The sequence below is a fragment of the Urocitellus parryii genome, chromosome 7 (assembly GCF_045843805.1).
Source record: "Urocitellus parryii isolate mUroPar1 chromosome 7, mUroPar1.hap1, whole genome shotgun sequence".
NCBI lineage: Eukaryota > Metazoa > Chordata > Mammalia > Rodentia > Sciuridae > Urocitellus > Urocitellus parryii.
This window is the reverse complement of record NC_135537.1, coordinates 151,451,482-151,470,045: the sequence shown is the minus strand read 5'-3', so window position 1 is coordinate 151,470,045 and position 18,564 is coordinate 151,451,482. Positions and strand designations below refer to the sequence as shown.

Below are 18,564 nucleotides of genomic sequence, written 5' to 3'. Positions count from 1 at the left end.
TCCAACTTCATTATTCAGCTCACTTCTGTTCTTGCCCCCACAATTGTTCACTTTATTTGAATCTGTCATATCCACTGTGCTCCAAACGACCAAAAAAGGACTTTACCTGGTTGTTAACTTTCCTTGAAATGCTATTCCTTGCCCTTTTTCCTTGGTTAACAGTGTTTAAATCTTTAGCTCTTAGGATTTCAGGTTCTCACACAGACCTCTCCTTTGCAGCACTTTTCACAGTTGTGATTTTAATTTTCTTTGCTTGATTATGTGATACTGTGTTTCTGAAGCTACAATTAGACAGACAGTCAGTATAGATAGGTAAATAGGGTCAGGTCTGATCAAGGAAGCCAATTTTGAGTGCAAGTTGGAGACTGTCCCCTGAGACTGAAATGTTAATTCCTTCTGAGCCCTTCCTCCACCATAACCTGCTCCTGCTCTAACCTGTTGCTAAGGTAACCTGTCCCAGGAATTGCCCCTTCCTACAGGTTGTTAATTAATATGTCCTTGGCTGCTCCATCCTACCCTTCTTCTTTCAGCTCACCTGTTTCCCACCTTTTGGCCATCCTACCGAGCATTCCTGGGTCTAGTCACATATGCAGGAAGAAGAAAGATAAGGGGAAGAGGGCAGGAGAACAAAGGAAGCCTAGGACACAGAAAAAGGGCAGACTGCATCACTTCTTAGAATACCGGGATACCAGCTATTGCCTGCTTCTCCCTCCTGGGAGAAGTCAATGTTACTCTTTTTAAAATAAACCCTCCTTGCCTCGGCATACTTCTTTAATGTTTAAACTTAAACATGTGAGGGAGCAGAACTCTTCACCGATGACCAACAGTATCAATTCTATTGAAATCAAAACTTCAGTCTTAAACCAGATACGGTGGTGCACACCTGTAATTCCAGCAGCTCAGGAGGCTGAGGCAGGAGGATTGCAAGCTTAAGGCCAGCCTCAGCAATTTATCAAGGCCCTAAGAAACTTAGGGAGACCCTAACTCAAAAAATGAAAAGGCATGGAAGGCTGGAGATGTAGCTGGAGGCTGGAGATGTAGCTGGAGGCTGGAGATGTAGCTGGAGGCTGGAGATGTGCAAAAGTGCCCCTGGGTTAAATCCCCAGTGCCAAGTAAATAAATAAATAATGAAATAAAGGGCTGGTATGTGGGTCATGGTAGTACCCCTGGGTTCAATCTCCAGTACCACTAAAAGCAAATCAAAACAACAACAACAAAACAAGAACAAGGGCTGGGGTTGTGGCTCAGTGGTAGAGCTCTTGCCTAGCATGTGTGAGGCCCTGGGTTCAATACTCAGCACCACATAAAATAAAAAATAAAGATATTGTATCCATCTACAACTGAAAAATAAAAAAAAACAAGAACAAACTTCTATAGCTCAGTGGTAGAGCATTTGCTCAGCACATACAAGGTTCTGCGTTTAATCCTCACCATTACAAAAATAAAAAATTAAAAAAAATTAGCCATACAAACAAAAAACCGTTCAATCTTACATCCAATTCTAATTTCTCCTTCCCTCCACATTTCAGCAGAGGTGCTGTTTTTCCTTGTTTCTCCACTCTTCCTCTGATCTCAAGGTTGTACTGTTTGTCTGTTGTTTTTTGGTACTATGAGTTGAATCCAGGAGTATTCTACCACTGAGCCACATCCCAGCCCTTTCTATTTTTTATTTTGACACAGGGTCTTGTTAAGTTGCCCAGGCTAGCCTTAAACTTGGGATCCTCCTGCCTCAGGCTCCCAAGTTACCATGCCTGACTTCAAGGCTACTTTTGGCAACTCCAAAGCTGAGATAGAGGTAAGAACCAATGACACAAAAAAGGGAATTGCTGGGGATGTAGCTCAGTGACAGAGTACTTTACTGAAATGTGGGAGGCCCTAGGTTCTATCACCAGCACTGTAAGTAAGTAAGTAAATAAATAAACAAATAAATACATACACAGGAGTAGGATAGGAGACAAAGACCTTCTAACTTAGCTGATGCTTTCTGTAGCTTTGTGTTCATACTAAAGCTTACTCTTTTGTGAAAATTGTTAATAGATCATTCCAGTACCCCTACTACAGTACACAGCATCCTGCTGCAGGCCAATGCCCTCTCCTGTGGACTTCTTGCAACCCCTCAGCTCTTGTCCTCCAAGGTTCCACCTCTCTACTCTCTGTTGAAATTCTTCATTCATGAGTAAGATGCCTTTTGGTTCAGCTACCTTCTGTGCAATCTACATGCTCCAGCATACCCTCCATGCCTGATAGAAGTGTGGCTAATCAGTCTGCTAGTCTCCCTTGCTCATTCAGTCATCAAGGACTCTTCAATATAGATGGCTGATCTCCTGACTCCTAAATTTCAGAAACAAGTTCTCTGCATGTCACCTTGGAGGAAACTGGGAAAGGGTATCATATTTCAGCTGTTAAGCAGGCTGGAACTGATTGATTAATTGATTAATTTTTTTATTAGTTTGACAAGTGCTGGGGATTATAACCAGGGGCATTTTACCATTGTGCTACATCCCCAGTCCTTTAATTTTTTTTTTAATTTTGAGACAGGGTCTAAGTTGCCCAGGCTGGCCTCAACTTGTGATTCTCTTGCCTTAGCCTCCCAAGTCTCTGACATGACAGGTGTGTGCCACTGTACCTAGTCCAAGGATCATTTTAGCCATCTCATAAGAAGATCTGCATTAGAGGGGGAATGTGTTACTCCTGTTTTCCACTTTTGAACTTTACACATAATTCCCAGACACAGATGAAGTCCTGTTTCATATCCAATTATACCTGTTAACCCCATCCATACTCCAATTAAACATCAATAATTTATTTATTTATTGCTGGGCACAGTGGCATAAGCCTGTAATTCTAGCAACTTGAGAGGCTGAGGCAAAAGGATCACAAGTTCAAAGCCAGCCTCAGAAATTTGGGAAGGCCCTAAATTTAGCAAAATTAAAAAGGCCTGGGGGGGCTGGGGTTGTGGCTCAGTGGCAGAGAGCTTGCCTAGCACGCATGAAGCACTGGATTGGATTCTCAGCACCACATACAAATAATTAAAATAAAGGTCCATCATCAACTTTAAAAAAATTTTAAAAAAGGGCTGGGATGTAGCTCAGTGGGAAAGAGACCCTCACTACAATCTGCAGTATACTGCTCCCCGAAAAAAAAGGGGGGGGGCAGAAGAACAGCCTCCAAACAGGATTTAAGGCCTCCACTACTGAATAAAGACTGCATTGGTAGTCATTCCTAAATTAACTACTGGATTTCCCTTAGTATTTACTCATAGTTTTATAATGTCCCTAGATTTTCTTTAAACACTATTCAAAAATGTTGACTAAAGTCACTGTGGTGGTATATACCTATAAAGCTAGCTACTTGAAAGGATGAGGGAGAAGGATCCCAAATTCAAGGCCAGTCTGGGTAACTTAGCAAGACCACATCTAAAAATAAAAAATAAAAAGAGGTGGCTGGGCACAGTGGTACATGCCTGTGATCCTAGCAGCTCAGGAGGCTGAAAATGAAGGATTGCAAGTTCAAAATCAGCCTCAGTAACTTGGCAAGGCCCTAAGCAACTTAGTGAGACCTTGTCTCAAAATAAAAAATAAAAAGGGCTGGGATGTGACTCAGTCCCAGGTGCCCCTGGGTTCAATTCCTTGTACCAAATATATAAGTAAATAAATAAAAATAAAAAGAGGCAGAGATGTAGTTCACTGGTAGATCACCCCTGGGTTCAATTCCCAGTACCAAAAAAAAAAAAAAAAAAGAAAAAGTAGATTAAATTGCCCCTGCTATTTTAACATAGTACTTACCTTTCTTAAGAATTTTTTTCACTTTCACATAGTTCCCTTGTTTGACATATTCATGAAGCTGAGCTTCCAAGGAGTCATTTCTTAAGGTACCAAGCCGAACAGGACAGGGGACTGGAAGATGAATAGCCCGAGACATCCTGTTTCAAAAGAGAGCATACTTATTCTAACTGAACCAAAAATACAAAGAAGCAAAATAGATTCTTTACATTTGGAAACCTGTTCATCTTCATTAATACAATTGTTCCTAAGTATCCAAAGGGGACTGGCTCCAGGACCCCTGCAGATAACAAAATCCACACATGTGGGCTGGGGTTGTGGCTCAGCGGTAGAGCACTGACCTTGCATATGCAAGGCCATGAGTTAGATCCTCAGCGCCACAAAAAAATAAATAAAACAAAGGTACTGTGTCCAATTACAACTAAAAAATAAATATTAAAAAAAATCCACAGATGCTCATGTCCCCTACATAAAATGGCACAGTACTTGTGTATAACCTACGTGCATCCTCCTGGTATTTTTGTTGGGAGGGGTAGGGGGTTACTGGGGATTTAACCCAGGGGAACTTAACCACTAAGCCACATCCCCAGCCCTTATTATTTTTTATTTTGAGACTAAGTTGCTTAGGGCCTTTCTAATTTGCTGAGGCTGGCCTGGCCTTGAATTTAGGATCCTCCTGCCTCAAACTCCCAAGTGGCTAGAATTCTCTCAGTATACTTTAAACCACCTCTAGATTATCTAGAACAACTAATACAATGTAAATCTATGTAAATAGTTATTATACTGTATTTTTTAGAAAATAATAATAATAATAATATTAATAAGCCTGTATAAATTTAGTAAAGATGCAAGTTTTTAAAAATATTTTCTAGGGGCTAGGGATGTAGCTCAGTGGTAGAACACTTGCCTGGCATGCATGAAGCCTTGAATTTCATTTCGAGCACCACAAAAATAAATAATTTTCTATACAAGGTTGGTTGAATATAAGGATGTAGAATTCATGAATTCAGAGGGTCAGCTGTAATGAAGAGGATTTTAGGGGAACAATTACAGAAACTCTATGAGATTAATGTTTATGCTCAATGTTACTGTTTTTTGTTTGTTTGTTGTTGTTGCTTTGGTACTGGGAAATGAAGCAAGGATACATTTATCAATAAGCTACATTCCTAGCCCTTTATTTTTATTTTGAGACAGGGTCTCCCTAAGTCACTTAGAGCCTCACTAAGTTGCTGAGACTAGTCTCAAACTTTCAATCCTTCTACCTCAGTCTCTCGAGCTGATAGGATTACAAGCATGTACCATTGTGTCTGCCATTAATGTTATTTATTGTTAAATAATAGGGGTTGGGGATATAGCTCATTTGGTAGAGTGCTTGCCTCACATGCACAAGGCCCTGGGTTCAATCCCCAGCACCAAAAAAAAAAAAAAAAAAAAAGAATTGACCCAGGTGAGTTGCTGCAGGCTGGTAATCTCAGAGTGTGGGAGGCTGAGGCAGGATGATTTTAAGTTTGAGGCCAGCTTGGGCAAGTTAGCAAGATCCTGTCTCAAAATAAAATTTAAAAAGTATTGAGACTGCTGGATGTGGTTGCACATGCCTGTGATCCTGCAGCTCAGGATGCTGAGGCAGGAGGATCCCAAGTTCAAAGCCAGCCTCAGCAATTTAGCAAGAACCTAAGCAATTCAGTGAGACCCTGTTTCTAAAATATAAATATAGATAGACAGACAGATAGATACAGATAGATAGATAGCGATAGATAGATTTGTGTGTGTGTGTGTGTGTGTGTTGCTGGTGATTGAACCCAGGGCCTTGTACATGCAAGGAAAGCACTCTACCAACTGAGTTATATCTCCAGTCCCCTAAATTTTTTTCAAAATGGCTGGGGAAGTTGCACAGTGGTTACATGTTCCTGGGTTCAATAGCCGGTACCAAAAAAAAAGGACTGGGATGTAGCTCAGTCATCTCCATAGCAGGTCTTGAACTTGGGAACTTGGGATCCTTTTTCTTAGCCTCTGAGTCATTGGGATTACAGACATGTGCCTCCCTCCTTCTGTCACAGGATGAAGCAGCAAGAAGGCCCTCTTCAGAAGCTGGTCCCTCCAACTTGGTCTTCACAGCTTCCAAAACTGTGAGAAATAAACTTCTCTACTACAAATAACTAGTTTTCAGACACTTCAACATAGCAGCACATTTCAACATAGCAGCACAAAATGGGCTAAGACATCTACTATGTGTTTCAAATGTGACAGGTAATGAGTAAAACACCTAAAATTAGATCATTGCTACCACAATGTTTATAGTCTTGCAAGGCAGATAAGTGGCAATGTGTTATGTTCTACAGACAATAAGACAACTAAATCCCATTCACATAAATCCCCAAGAATGGACCTCAAGGGGAAGCACAGAAGGTATGAAATGAGGTGAAGTAAAAGAAAAAGTCAAAAAGACTGATACATTTAATGGATCTTCAGCCAGGAGGCTCAGGGATTGTAGGTTACTGAAAAGTAACACTTTTGGGGGGTGGGGGGTACTAGAATTGAACCCAGGGTGCTCTAACATAAGGTACATTCCCAGCTAGTTATATTTTTGATTTTGGGACAAGGTCTTGCTAAGTTGCTGAGGCTGGCCTTGAATTTGTGATCCTCCTGCCTCAGCCTCCCAAAACACTAGAATTAGCAACTGTGACATAGCAACCAACTGAGAAATAACACTTCCTTGATTTATCCAGGGACTAAATGTGGAAAGTACTAAATTAAGTTCTTTTTTTTTTTTTTTTGGTATCTGTTAATATCCATGTCACTGACTACAAGCAGTATTCTAGTAATCCAACAGCATCACAACTTTGTTGTTGTTGTTGTTGTTACTAGGGATTGAATTCAGGGGTGTTTACATTGATCTGAGTCCCTTTTATTTTTAATTTTGAGATAGGTCTTGCTAAATTGTTCAGGGCCTCACTAAATTGCTGAAACTTGCAATCTTTTCTGCCTCATCCTCCCAAAGCACTGGGATTACAGGTATACACCACCACACCTGGCATAACTTTCTCTAAAAAAAGTGCTCAGAAAATAGTTTGGTCTTAAATGCATATGAACCAAAGTTTTATAGCAAGCTGAAATTCCTCTTTTTCCCGGTATTAGAAAATCACATTTTAATTAAAAAAAATTTTTTTTCAGTTGTATATGGACTCAATGCCTTTAATTTGTTTTTATGTAATGCTAGGATCAAAACCAGTGCCTCACACTTGCTAGGCAAGTGCTCTATTACTAAGCCACAACTCCAGCCCAGAAAATGGCATAGTATCATTATGATTTAGATGACTAATTGTTATGAACAAAATTGGGAGCTCTCACCCCCCCCCATTCAAGTGTTTTAACTTTCAATACCTTAGGTGTTTGTTTAGAGTGTTTGATGATGTTCAGTGATGGGGGCCTTGCCTGCAATGCATGAGGCCTGGGTTTGACTTCCAGCACTGCAACAAAGAAAATCAAGAAGGGAGTAGTAGAGGCTTGCCTAGAATTCATAAGGCTTTGGGTTCAATCCCCAGCCCAGTACAGATTGGGGGGGGGGGATGAATAATTACAATGAGATCCTTAGGGTGGGAATGTAATTCAACAATAGTGTCTTCTTCTGTTTTGCAGTACTGGGGACAGAACCCAGGGCCTCATGAATGGCAGGCAAGTGCTATACCATTGAGTCACATCTCCAGTCCCAATGACTTATGTATGTCCTTCAAAGAGGAAGGACAGCCCAGAGGCTAAGATCACAGTATGAAGAGGCAGCAAATATACAGCATCTCAAAAATCAAGGAGTGAGGAACCCATCTCTGTCAGTACCTTGATCTTATTTGGGCGGTTTAAAACATCTTGGAGAGAAAATAAACGTCATCGTTCAACCACTCCCATCTGCAGTATTTTGTTATGGTAGTCCCTAGCAAACAAATAATTAATAACATAGGCTGTCATGTTTGAAATTAACATTTAATCATGCTCACAAGATCGTTAATATTCACTATCAATTACTGATAGTTTTTAAGCGCTTCATCTTCAATAGATGAGAAAAAAAAAAACTAATCAGTTTCCAATTGGGATATAACTACAGTTTTACTCCGAAGTAGTAAAAAAAAAAAAAAAAAAGCACTCTGGACTCAGTTGGCTAGATGTTTCACATCCACACTAAACTCACTGTCGAACTAAAACCATAGGAAAAAACACAAAACATGAAGTTCTAGTCTGTCCTTAACAAACAAACCAGGGGAAAGCGCGAACGCAGTCCCCCACTACCACAAATTATGCAGTCGAGTTTCCCACATTTGGGGAAATCGCAGGGGTCAGCACATCCGGAGTGCAATGGATAAGCCTCGCCCTGGGAAAACCACCTTCGTGATCATGGTATCTCCCCTGCCAGGTAAGTATGAGTTGCTTCCCACTTGTGCCACTTCACCCTCGTCCTTAACACACTACTTAGTCACGGTCAATCCAATTTCAAGTTCTTTAGGTGTTCTATTTCAAACTACACACTTCTTTATATGTTGCAGATCAAGCTACAATTTCCGGGATATATGCTGGAAATTTTGCCGCGAGAAAAACGCTCTCAAACCAGCAATCATCGTACTCTTATCTACATATCTCCGCCTCTTTAGTGACGTCAGTTTCTCCTTCATGGCTTTCTTCCTTTCACAGTTTCCTTATGGATGAGTTGGCTCTAAGGAACCATCCCTCATTTGTCTCCAAAAGACGTCTGCAGGCGTGGCTGAAAAGATTTAAATATTCCTTGCCTTTTCGATGTCCGCAAAAATTCTGGCATGAACAAGTCTTAGTCGTGCGCTGTTGCGCTGACCAGCTTGGGAGGCCCTGGCGAGGCGGGGTATGTAGGGATGGGAGTACAGTGGGTTGTGTCAGGTCTGAACTGCTGTTTCAGATTCTCGGTCAAACCCTCAGTATGTTTCCATTTCCAAAAATTGTAAAGTGGAAATAATTCTGCCTGCCTGCCTTACACGGTTTCTGTAAGAACTGAATGAATATAAAATGCAGCTTCTAGTTTCCCGACCCCACTCAGGCCACTCTGCTTCTGGACTGGTGACAGGTATAGCACAAGCAGAACAGCATCCAGCTTGTATTTAGGAACAAACTGGCTACTTGTCCTTTCTTCTACATTTTGCTCCAAGCAAAACAATTCTTTTTATAATTTGTATTGACTATAGTAGCAAAGGCTTTAGTAGTATTTTCCTTATAGTCTCTATAAAAAAAAAGGCTTTCTTTTGTTTGGTACTTTGGGGGTGTGTTCTTTTAGTTACTACAAGTGATAAATTTCCCTTATAAGTAATTTGAAAAAGGCAGAAAAGTTTTAAAAATTAAAATCAATTACAATCCAACTACAAAGTTACCACTGTTACACTTTCTTGATGTTTTGTGATAATCCCAAAATATGCATATATTTTGCCACATGCCTGTTATTCCAGCAACTTAAGAGGCTGAGGCAAGAGGATGCAGAGTTCGAGGTCCTGCCTCAAAAATTAAAATAAATAAATAAATAAATAGGGGTGGAGATGTGGCTCAGTAGTAGTAAAGTACACCTGGGTTTAATCCCTGGTGCCAAAAAAACAAAAACAACAGGAAAATAGATTATTAATCAAACAACAATCATATAAAAATGATTAATATCAAAAAATTAGGAGCTGGATGTGCTGGGGTTGATCCCCAGCATGGGGGAGGGAGGAAAGGAAAATTTTATTCCATGAGGTTAAGAGGAAAAAACTTATGAGATGGTGTTATATCATGACTGCAATTTGGTAAAAATGTGAAGCCTTAAGGAAAATTACTGAAGGCAAACTCACTGAAATGATAACAAATGTCGCTGATTTTATACCCAGTGACAGACTAAATCCTTTCAGAAATATTGTTAAGGGGCTGGGGTTGTGGCTCAGTGGTACAGCGCTTGCCTAGCACGCAGGAGGCACTGGGTTCGATCCTCAGCACCACGTAAAAATAAAAATAAAAAAATAAAGGTATTGTGTCCATATACAACTAAAAATATTAAAAAAAGAAATATTGTTAAACTGTTTTTGCTTCCCAGCAAGACCACATCAAAATTGTTTTTTGGTTTGTTTTTTTTTTTTTTGGTACCAGGAATTGAACTCAGGGGCACTCAACCACAGAACCACATCCCCAGCCCTATTTTGTATTTTATTTAGAGACAGGGTCTCATTTAGTTACATAGGCCCCAAATAGGAATAGATGAAAGAACACAATTCCTCAGTACAACGTTTTTTGGAGAGTTGACATATATCTAGGGAAGGACAACACCGGCAGGCACACTGCATTTCTCTGAGATCACTGCTGCCCAGAAATACAATAAGGGTGGCATATATACTCCAGAATTTTTTTTTTCCAGTGATGAGGATTGAACCAGGACCTTATGCATGCTAGGCAAGAAATGCTACCTCTAAGCCAGACCAATACTCAGTAATTTTTAAAAGCTGAGTCTTATTTTATAAAACTTCTTAAGGTCCAGATGTGGTTTGTAATCTCAGAGACTCTGGAGGCTGAGGCAGGAGATCTCAAGTTCAAAGCTAGCCTCAGCAACTTAGTGAGGTCCTAAGAAACTCTGTGGACCCTGCCTTTAAATAAAATACAAAAAAGGGTTGGGGATATGGTTCAGTGGTTAATTACCCCTGAGTTCAATCCTTGATGCCAAAAAAAAAAAAAAAACCCCAAAAAACAAAAAACAACTCCATAAGGCAGGTGTGGCTTGTCAGAAAGTCCATAATGCCAATATAACTGAATCTATAAATGTCTATTACTAAAAAAGCATGAAAAACTCTATGGACCTTGAGGGGCAAACCCATCCATTCATTGTTTATGTTTTTTTTGTTTGTTTTGTTTTGTTTTGTTTTGTTTTTTTGGCTGTGTGTTTTCATTTTTTGTACTGAGGACTGAACCCAAAGGTGCTTAACCACTGAACCACATCTCTACCCTTTTTATATTTTATTTTGAGACAAGGTCTCACTAAGTTGTTTGGGGGCCTCACTTAGTTGCTGAGGCTAGCCCTGAACTTGTGATTCTCTTGCCTCAGCCTCCCAAGTCTCTGGGATTACAGGCATGTGCCACTGTGCCTGGCTACCCATTCACTCTCAACACACTGCCCTGGGCCTATATTTCTGTCAAAGGCTCTGCATTACAAATCACAGTAATTTTTTAGACATTTGCTAGATACCCTCATCCAAAAAATGTGACCCAGATCACCTTACATCTATCATCTCATTATTGATTACTTTCCTAATTTTATTCCAGAAGGCTTAATTTCACATGAGGAAAATAACATTTTGGCTGTTTTGATAGTATCCATGAATACCTGGCTGGCCACAGTTCTGAGGCCTCTATAACTATTTATTTATGTCCCCTATAGCTTTGACCTCACATGCCCCCCCCTTTTTTTTTGCCAAGGAATTCTTTCTGATGACCATATACCTACTTCATATTTTCTCTATTCGACAAGCATTCTTGAAATTCTGAGTGCTGCTAATGAAAATCATCTGCCTTTGAGTCATTACTTATATGAGGTGCATACTTCTCATTTACTCATAGCCATTTAAACTTCTAAAATGCCAGTCAGTAGTATGAGCAATGGGGATGTTATGAGGAATAATGCAGTAATAAACATGATCACCATCTATAAGGCAAGCGGACTTGACAGAGCTGCATTAGAATAACAGATCCATTCAGGACTTTTTGTTTATTTGGTACTGATGATAGAACCCAGGGGGAGTTTACCACTGAACTACATCCCCAGACCTTTTTACTTTTAGACAGGGTCTCACTAATTACTGAGGCTGTCCTTGAACTTGCAATCCTGATTCTTCAGCCTCCTGAGTCATTGGATTACAGGCATGCATCACCGCACTCAGCGCACAGTCTATCTTCTGATTTCGTTGATGAAAAGATGAATATATCCTATTATTACGTATAAAATATTTTCTTCTACCTAAAAATAATTTTCTGAGTTTTTAAAAATTATTTTTAGCTGTAGATGGACACAATACCTTTACTTTGCTTATTTATGTGGTGCTGGGGATCAAACCCAATGCCTCTCATATGCTAGGGAAGTGCTCTACCAATGAGCCACAACAATAGCCCTCTTTTCTGATTAGAAACCCCTAGGCTTATGGTATCTAATGTATAAACCCTCCCTAGATTCGGTAGGAATCCAGATGGATCCCAGGTAGCTTCACAAGAGGAACAGTTCAAATACACTTTTTCCAGGTAGATGAAGGGCAGGGCATTCCAGCAAAACCAAGCCTGTGAATTTACAGAAGTAACACAAGGTTTTCTTTCTGCAGTATAAAAAGGTGGCAATAATGGCGCAGTGGCCCATGCCTATAATTACAACAACACAGAAGGCTGAGTCAAGAGGATTGCAAGTTTTAGGAGGGCCTAAGCAATTTAGTAAGACCCTGTCTCAAAATAAAAGGGGTGGGCGGTGTAGCTCATAGGTAAATCATCCCTGTACCAGAAACAAAACAAAAATCCAGCCAGATAAAGTTATTAAAAAAAAAAAAAAAAACTTGTCCACTAGAATATGTGGCCAACATCTAACACTTTTACTACTGGCAATTGAACCCAGAACTTCATACATGCTAGGTAAGGACCCTAGCCAGGGACAGTAGCCCTCGACTGTAATCCCAGCCACTGGGGAGGCTGAATCTGAAGGATCCCAAGTTCAAAGCCAGTCTCAGCAATTTAGCAAAGACACTCTAAAAATAAAAAAGGCTTTGGGATATGTCTCAGTGGTTATGCACCCCTGGGTTCAATTCCCAGTACATAAAAAATAAAACAAATAAATGCATTTTGAGGCTGGGTTTCTAAACTTCCCAGTCTGGCCTAAAAATTGTGGTCCTCCTAGCCCCATCAAAATGAAGTGAGAGGGGCTGGGGATGTGGCTCAAGCAGTAGCTTGCTCGCCTGGCATGCATGCGGCCCCAGTTCAATCCTCAGCACCACATACAAAGATGTTGTGTCCGCCAAAAAAATAAATATTGAAAAATTCTCTTTCTCTCTCTCTTTAAAAAAAAAAAAAAATGAAGTGAGGGGCTGGGATTAAAACTCAGTGGTAGAGTGATTGCCTAGCATTTGTGAGGCCCTCGGTTCATTCCTAAGTACCATATGAAAAATAAAGATATGTGTCCACCTACATCTAAAATAAATTTTAAATTTTGTAAAGTGACCAAATTTTTAAATCTGAAATTTTAACACTACATCATCTCAATGTATACCAAGTGAGGGGAAAAAAAAAAAAGCTGACCCAAACACTATTTACATTGTATGAAAAAAATTACTAAATTCATCTGCCATAGATGTAAATGAACATGGGGCTCGTAATAAGTAGTACACCACTTTCATTAGGTCGCTGACGGACCTTTATTAATATGCGATGGTGTGCCACACACACACACACGTGAAAACATAATTAAATTCTACACTTTGAAAACCGAAAACATCAGGGGAAAGCGCGAACGCAGTCCCCCACTACCACAAATTATGCAGTCGAGTTTCCCGCATTTGGGGAAATCGCAGGGGTCAGCACATCCGGAGTGCAATGGATAAGCCTCGCCCTGGGAAAACCACCTTCGTGATCATGGTATCTCCCCTGCCAGGTAAGTATGAGCTCAAGCTATCCCTGACACTCCCCACTGCCTTGCACACCACTGTACGATTCGGGTCAATACTGAATAGGCTCTAGATGGGCTGTATCAACACACTGAAATCCCCATATTTGGATCTGCTCACGTTCACACTGCATTTCTCTATTATTGCTGATAGAAATGATATGATAGAAAGATGATTTCCAGGGATTCTGCTTCCAAAATGCACTGAATATCTAATCTACATACTCCGCCTCCTGGCTTTACGTCACGCGCAGGCCGGGTTGGTGATCGCGAAAAATTGCGTTGCTTTTGGTCGACAGCTGAACAACATTCTGGGCCAGCTTCCAAATATCAGTTCCTCCTGTTTGCATTGTCCTAAATGACACCTATCGGGCTATTTTTCTGACCAGAAATCCATCTCTCTCCTAACTTTTGGCGTAGTCGAAAGCCTTCCGATCTCCCTGTGAGGACAGGCCACCCTGAGCAAAAGAACGTCAAGGAGCCAACTTCATACTGAGACACGGACGTACTACACCACTCCAACATCACTTCCTCCTATTTTAATAGGGAGCACACACCATGCTAGCGGGATGTATGGCAAGAGTAGGAGCATTATGGTGTTGTTTGGAGGTTCTGGGCCCCATACTTTAGGCGCGTGCTCTATCATTGCACTGATATCCCAGTCTGCAAAATCCAATCTTCATACCGCACTCCTCTATTTAAAAATCTTTTTTATACCGCCTGCCTCTAAATAAACTTCTAACCTCTGAACCTGTTCCTCGCCTTGTAAATAAGAATTACTGATACTGAAGTTCTTCAGAGAGTTAAACCACATTTCCTACACTATAACAAGAATCAAGCAACCCAATGAAAACTCCAAAGTTAAAAAAAATCCACTTAACAGCCATTTATGAAATTCCTCCCAGCTTCCAAGGAATAAGAATCGAGAGCATCACGAGTACGCAATAGATAAACAAACTTAAGAAAAAAAACTGATCTCCAAGAAAATGAAACAATACAAGCCTGAATAACTTAGGAAACCCAACTACTGAAGAAGCATATTCCTGACTTTGAACAAAAAAATACAGGGGAGAGCGCGAACGCAGTCCCCCACTACCACAAATTATGCAGTCGAGTTTCCCGCATTTGGGGAAATCGCAGGGGTCAGCACATCCGGAGTGCAATGGATAAGCCTCGCCCTGGGAAAACCACCTTCGTGATCATGGTATCTCCCCTGCCAGGTAAGTATGAGTGGGGATAGTTGCCAGGCATCACACCCTCAGACTCTAGACACTTTTCGCACAGGGTCACTATCTTTGCCCACACTCTAGCCCATCACTTTCAATATAACGACTTCTCCAAATTGTAGGAACCAAACAATAACAGTTTGATTACTATATTTATTTACAAAAAACTCAAAAATGTATATAGATGAACAAGTCCAGAAGGCACTGCGGTCATCTACATATACCAAGCCCCTTTTGATGACGTCAAAACTTCTGACAAATCTGAGGCTTTTGTTGATGTGGTAGGCAAAATGACAGCTCACAAAAATGTCCAAAACCTAATCCCTGGAACCGGTAAATGTTACTTTCCACCTAAAGGGTACTGCTGATGTAAGGATTTGAGATACAGAGATTATCAGGTGTGCCTAAAATAATGACATAATTTGCATAAAGATGTAAGAGCAGTGGAGCATGCCTGTAATCCTGGGCGCTCAGGAGGATGAGGCAGGAGGATTGCAAATTCAAGACCAGTCTGGCAATTTAGTAAGAATTTATCACAAAACAAAACAACAAAAAAGTGGGCTGAGGATTTAGCTCAATTTTAGGGTGTTTTTTTTTTTTTTAAGAGAGAGTGAGAGAGGAGAGAGAGAGAGAGAGAGAGAGAGAGAGAGAGAGAGAGAGAATTTTTAATATTTATTTTTTAGTTCTCGGCGGACACAACATCTTTTTTGTTGGTATGTGGTGCTGAGGATCGAACCCGGGCCGCGCGCATGCCAGGTGAGCGCGCTACCGCTTGAGCCACATCCCCGGCCCTAGGGTGTTTTGTTTTGCTTTATTTTTCTCCAGTACAGAAAATGGAACTCAGGGTTCAGTATTACAAAAGAAAAACAATGCTGAATTGTGGGGCAGTTTGGAAATTGGGATGAAGGTAGCACAAAACTAAGAAATGTAGCATGTGCCTTGCCTCAGCAATGGCAAGGTGCTAAGCAACTCAGTGAGACCATGTCTCCAAATAAAATACAAAATAGGGGACTGGGGCTGTAGCTCAGTGGTAGAGCGCCTGCCGCTCACATATGAGGCCCTAGGTTCCATCCTTAACACCACATAAAGATGACTAAAATAAAGGTATTGTGTCCGTCTACAACTACAAAAAAATAATAATTATTATTCATGCTATCCCCATATTCCTGCTACTTCACAAACTATAACTCCAGGAGAAAATAGCTTTATTAAATTAACCTAAACCACTGCTAATAACAAGAAAAAATAATACAAACACATAAAAAACTGTAAGTGTTCATAAATACTATGTCTGGCCTGAAAAAGGCTGCAATCAGAAATTTATTATTTGAACAAATCAAGTCAGAGGAAAGTATGAAAGCAATCCCCCACTACCACAAATTATGGAGTTGAGTTTCTCACATTTGGGGAAATCACAGGAGTTAGCACATCCAAAGTGCAATGGATGAGCCTCACGTGGGAAAACCACCTTTGTGATCATGGTATTGAAGCCAGAATTAGACAGGTAGTCAGTGTAGATAGCTAAATCGAGTCAGATTGGATCAAGGAGGCCAATTTTGAGTGAGTCTGGGAAGTTGGAGATAAGGGACCCCTGAGGGATCTTATCAAGAACCTGCTCCTGCTCCAACCTGTTACCAAAGTAACCTGACTCAGGAATTTCCCTCCCTACAGGGAGGGTTATTAATGTGTCCTTGGCTACTCCACCCTGCCCTTCCCCCTTCAACCCACCTGTTTCCCACCTTTTGGCCTTCCCACCGAGCATTACTGGGCCTAGTCACCTATACAGGAAGGAGAAAGGGGGAAAGGCAGGAGAACAAAGGAATCCTAGGACATATAAAAAGGGCAGAATACCTCACTTCTGGGGATACTAGGATACCAGCTATGCCCCCTCTTCTCCCTCCCTGGAGAAGTCTATACTACCCCTTTTTAAATAAACCCGGTTTTTATGCTTGCTTCGGCGTGCTTCTCTACTGTTCAAACTTCAACATTTGGGGAAGTAGAACTTGTCACCAGTAACCTGCAGCATCAGCATCTCACCTGCCAGATAAGAAAGAGGCCTGACAATCCCATAATTCCAAAATGAAAAGATTCCAAAATGTAGTAACCACGCGGCAAATATTGTGCATCTGGATATGGCAACATCTTGGAAAATACAGGCCTGTGATAAGAATGACCAGCAGTCATTGTGCTTATTTACATAATCCACACCCCTTTCACTGATCTCATTCATTCAGCACAACTTTCGAAGTATGCTTGGTGATGCTACTGAAATAAAATGTAAAGATAAATATACTCTACAGATCAAAAGCTAAACAACATACACTAGCTCCTGTCTTCAAAGGTTATGATGCTGGTTACTGTGATTTGCGGTACAGTTCAGAAAGCTGTTATGTAACCTGAATGAGCAGGTCTGAAAAGATGAAATTTGGTTAAACAACATTTGAAGGACTTGGGGTATAGTTTATTGGTAAAGTGCTTGCCTAGCTCATCTGAGGCCCTGGGTTAAATTCCCAACCCTATGAAGGAAAAATAAAAATAGAAAGTTAAAAAAATACATTAGAAAACCCAGTGAACATACTGTAAAAAGTTGGTTTAGTCCACAGCACCAAGCATAAGTGCAAAATGCTTTCTTTCAAACATACAGCAAGTCATCATTGTTACTTGAAAGACCCATTATACAAGTGATAATATTTTTAGGAAGTTTTTTTTAATGGCAGAGTGGCCCTTTTTTAAAAAATATACTTTTGTTTATTTTTATGTGGTGCTGAAGATTGAACCCATTGCCTCATATATGCTAGGCAAGCACTGTACCACTGAGCTACAACCCCAGCCCACAAATACTAATTTTGAAAAGAAGTAAACTAGGAAAATATTCCTAGTCCCTAATTCTAAATCTGGAGTGTGATAGATGACCCTTACCTCCATGATCACTGTCTTCCCTCTCAAGCAGGAATAAGTTATATTTCCATGTACCTTAAATTTTCTCTTACTTAATCCCACAGGTACAGGGTCAACTATCTGTTTTTTCCACAGGTTTTTCTTAAATCTAGAACTGGACCACTGGAGAATCCATTCTACAAGAAACTCCTGAACTCTATTAGAATCCTGTTAGATTCCTTTAAAAAAAAAAAAAAAAAGCAAATCCTGTGTCTCAGGCAATAGTGAATAATTAATGTATTCGACATCCACATAATAAATAGTATCACTCAATGTTTTCCTTTCTTCCTCACTGTACGCTAGAATTAGAGTGTTTAAGTTTAATAGTGATCTTTAAGTGCCTCCCCAAGATCATATTTGAACCACCCTATTTCCCAAGTCTTTTTTTGGCTTGCCTCAAATTTACTATCCTTCTGCTTCAGCCTCCAGATTGCTTAGATGAGAGGCTGTGTCACCATACCTGATTTTGAAGCCTTTTTGCTTTGCAGAAGAATTTTTCTGACATTATCTCCTCTGCCAAAATAAATTATTCAGTTTCATATCTTTAAAGCAGGAGGAAATAATACTGTTTTAAAAATCTTATGGGGCACTGGGTTCGATCCTCACCACCACATTTAAAAATAATTAAAATAAAGGTATTGGGTCCATCTACCGTGTGTGTGTGTGTGTGTGTGTGTGTGTGTGTGTGTATGTATATATTTCTTGTGGTACTGGGGATTGAACCCAGGGCCTTATGCATGTGAGGCAAGCACTCTACTAACTGAGCTATATCCCCAGCCCTGTAACTAAAAATATTTTTAAAAATCTTATTAAAGATTAATAAGCAGCCAGGCCCAGTATCACAATTTATAATCCCAGACACTCAGGAGGCTGAGGCAGGAGGATTTCAAGTTCAAAGCCAACCTCAGCAGTTTAGTAAGGCCCTAAGCAACTCAATGAGACTCTGTCACTAAATAAAATA

General features: G+C 40.4%; 1 protein-coding gene and 4 non-coding genes across 7 annotated transcripts in view; all 5 read right to left on the bottom strand.

Annotated features, from left to right (window-relative positions):
• The window catches only part of Tex14 (testis expressed 14, intercellular bridge forming factor), a 76,603-nt gene extending 72,682 nt beyond the window's left edge, over positions 1 to 3,921 (bottom strand). For all 3 annotated transcript variants that reach the window (XM_077800869.1, XM_077800870.1, XM_077800871.1), the window contains exon 1: positions 3,786 to 3,921. In XM_077800869.1, the coding sequence (XP_077656995.1) occupies positions 3,786 to 3,921 (136 nt within the window). The remainder of the gene's footprint in view (positions 1 to 3,785) is intronic.
• A 4,107-nt stretch (positions 3,922 to 8,028) lies between these two features.
• LOC113195733 (U1 spliceosomal RNA) lies at positions 8,029 to 8,192 on the bottom strand. Its single transcript, XR_003302439.2, has one exon. It is a non-coding gene; the product is annotated as a U1 spliceosomal RNA (small nuclear RNA).
• A 5,080-nt stretch (positions 8,193 to 13,272) lies between these two features.
• On the bottom strand, positions 13,273 to 13,436 carry LOC113195744 (U1 spliceosomal RNA). Its single transcript, XR_013344086.1, has one exon. It is a non-coding gene; the product is annotated as a U1 spliceosomal RNA (small nuclear RNA).
• Positions 13,437 to 14,504: 1,068 nt separating this feature from the next.
• On the bottom strand, positions 14,505 to 14,668 carry LOC113195742 (U1 spliceosomal RNA). The gene has a single exon (XR_013344088.1). It is a non-coding gene; the product is annotated as a U1 spliceosomal RNA (small nuclear RNA).
• Positions 14,669 to 16,008: 1,340 nt separating this feature from the next.
• LOC113195743 (U1 spliceosomal RNA) lies at positions 16,009 to 16,166 on the bottom strand. Its single transcript, XR_003302445.1, has one exon. It is a non-coding gene; the product is annotated as a U1 spliceosomal RNA (small nuclear RNA).
• Between the last annotated feature and the right edge of the window lie 2,398 nt (positions 16,167 to 18,564).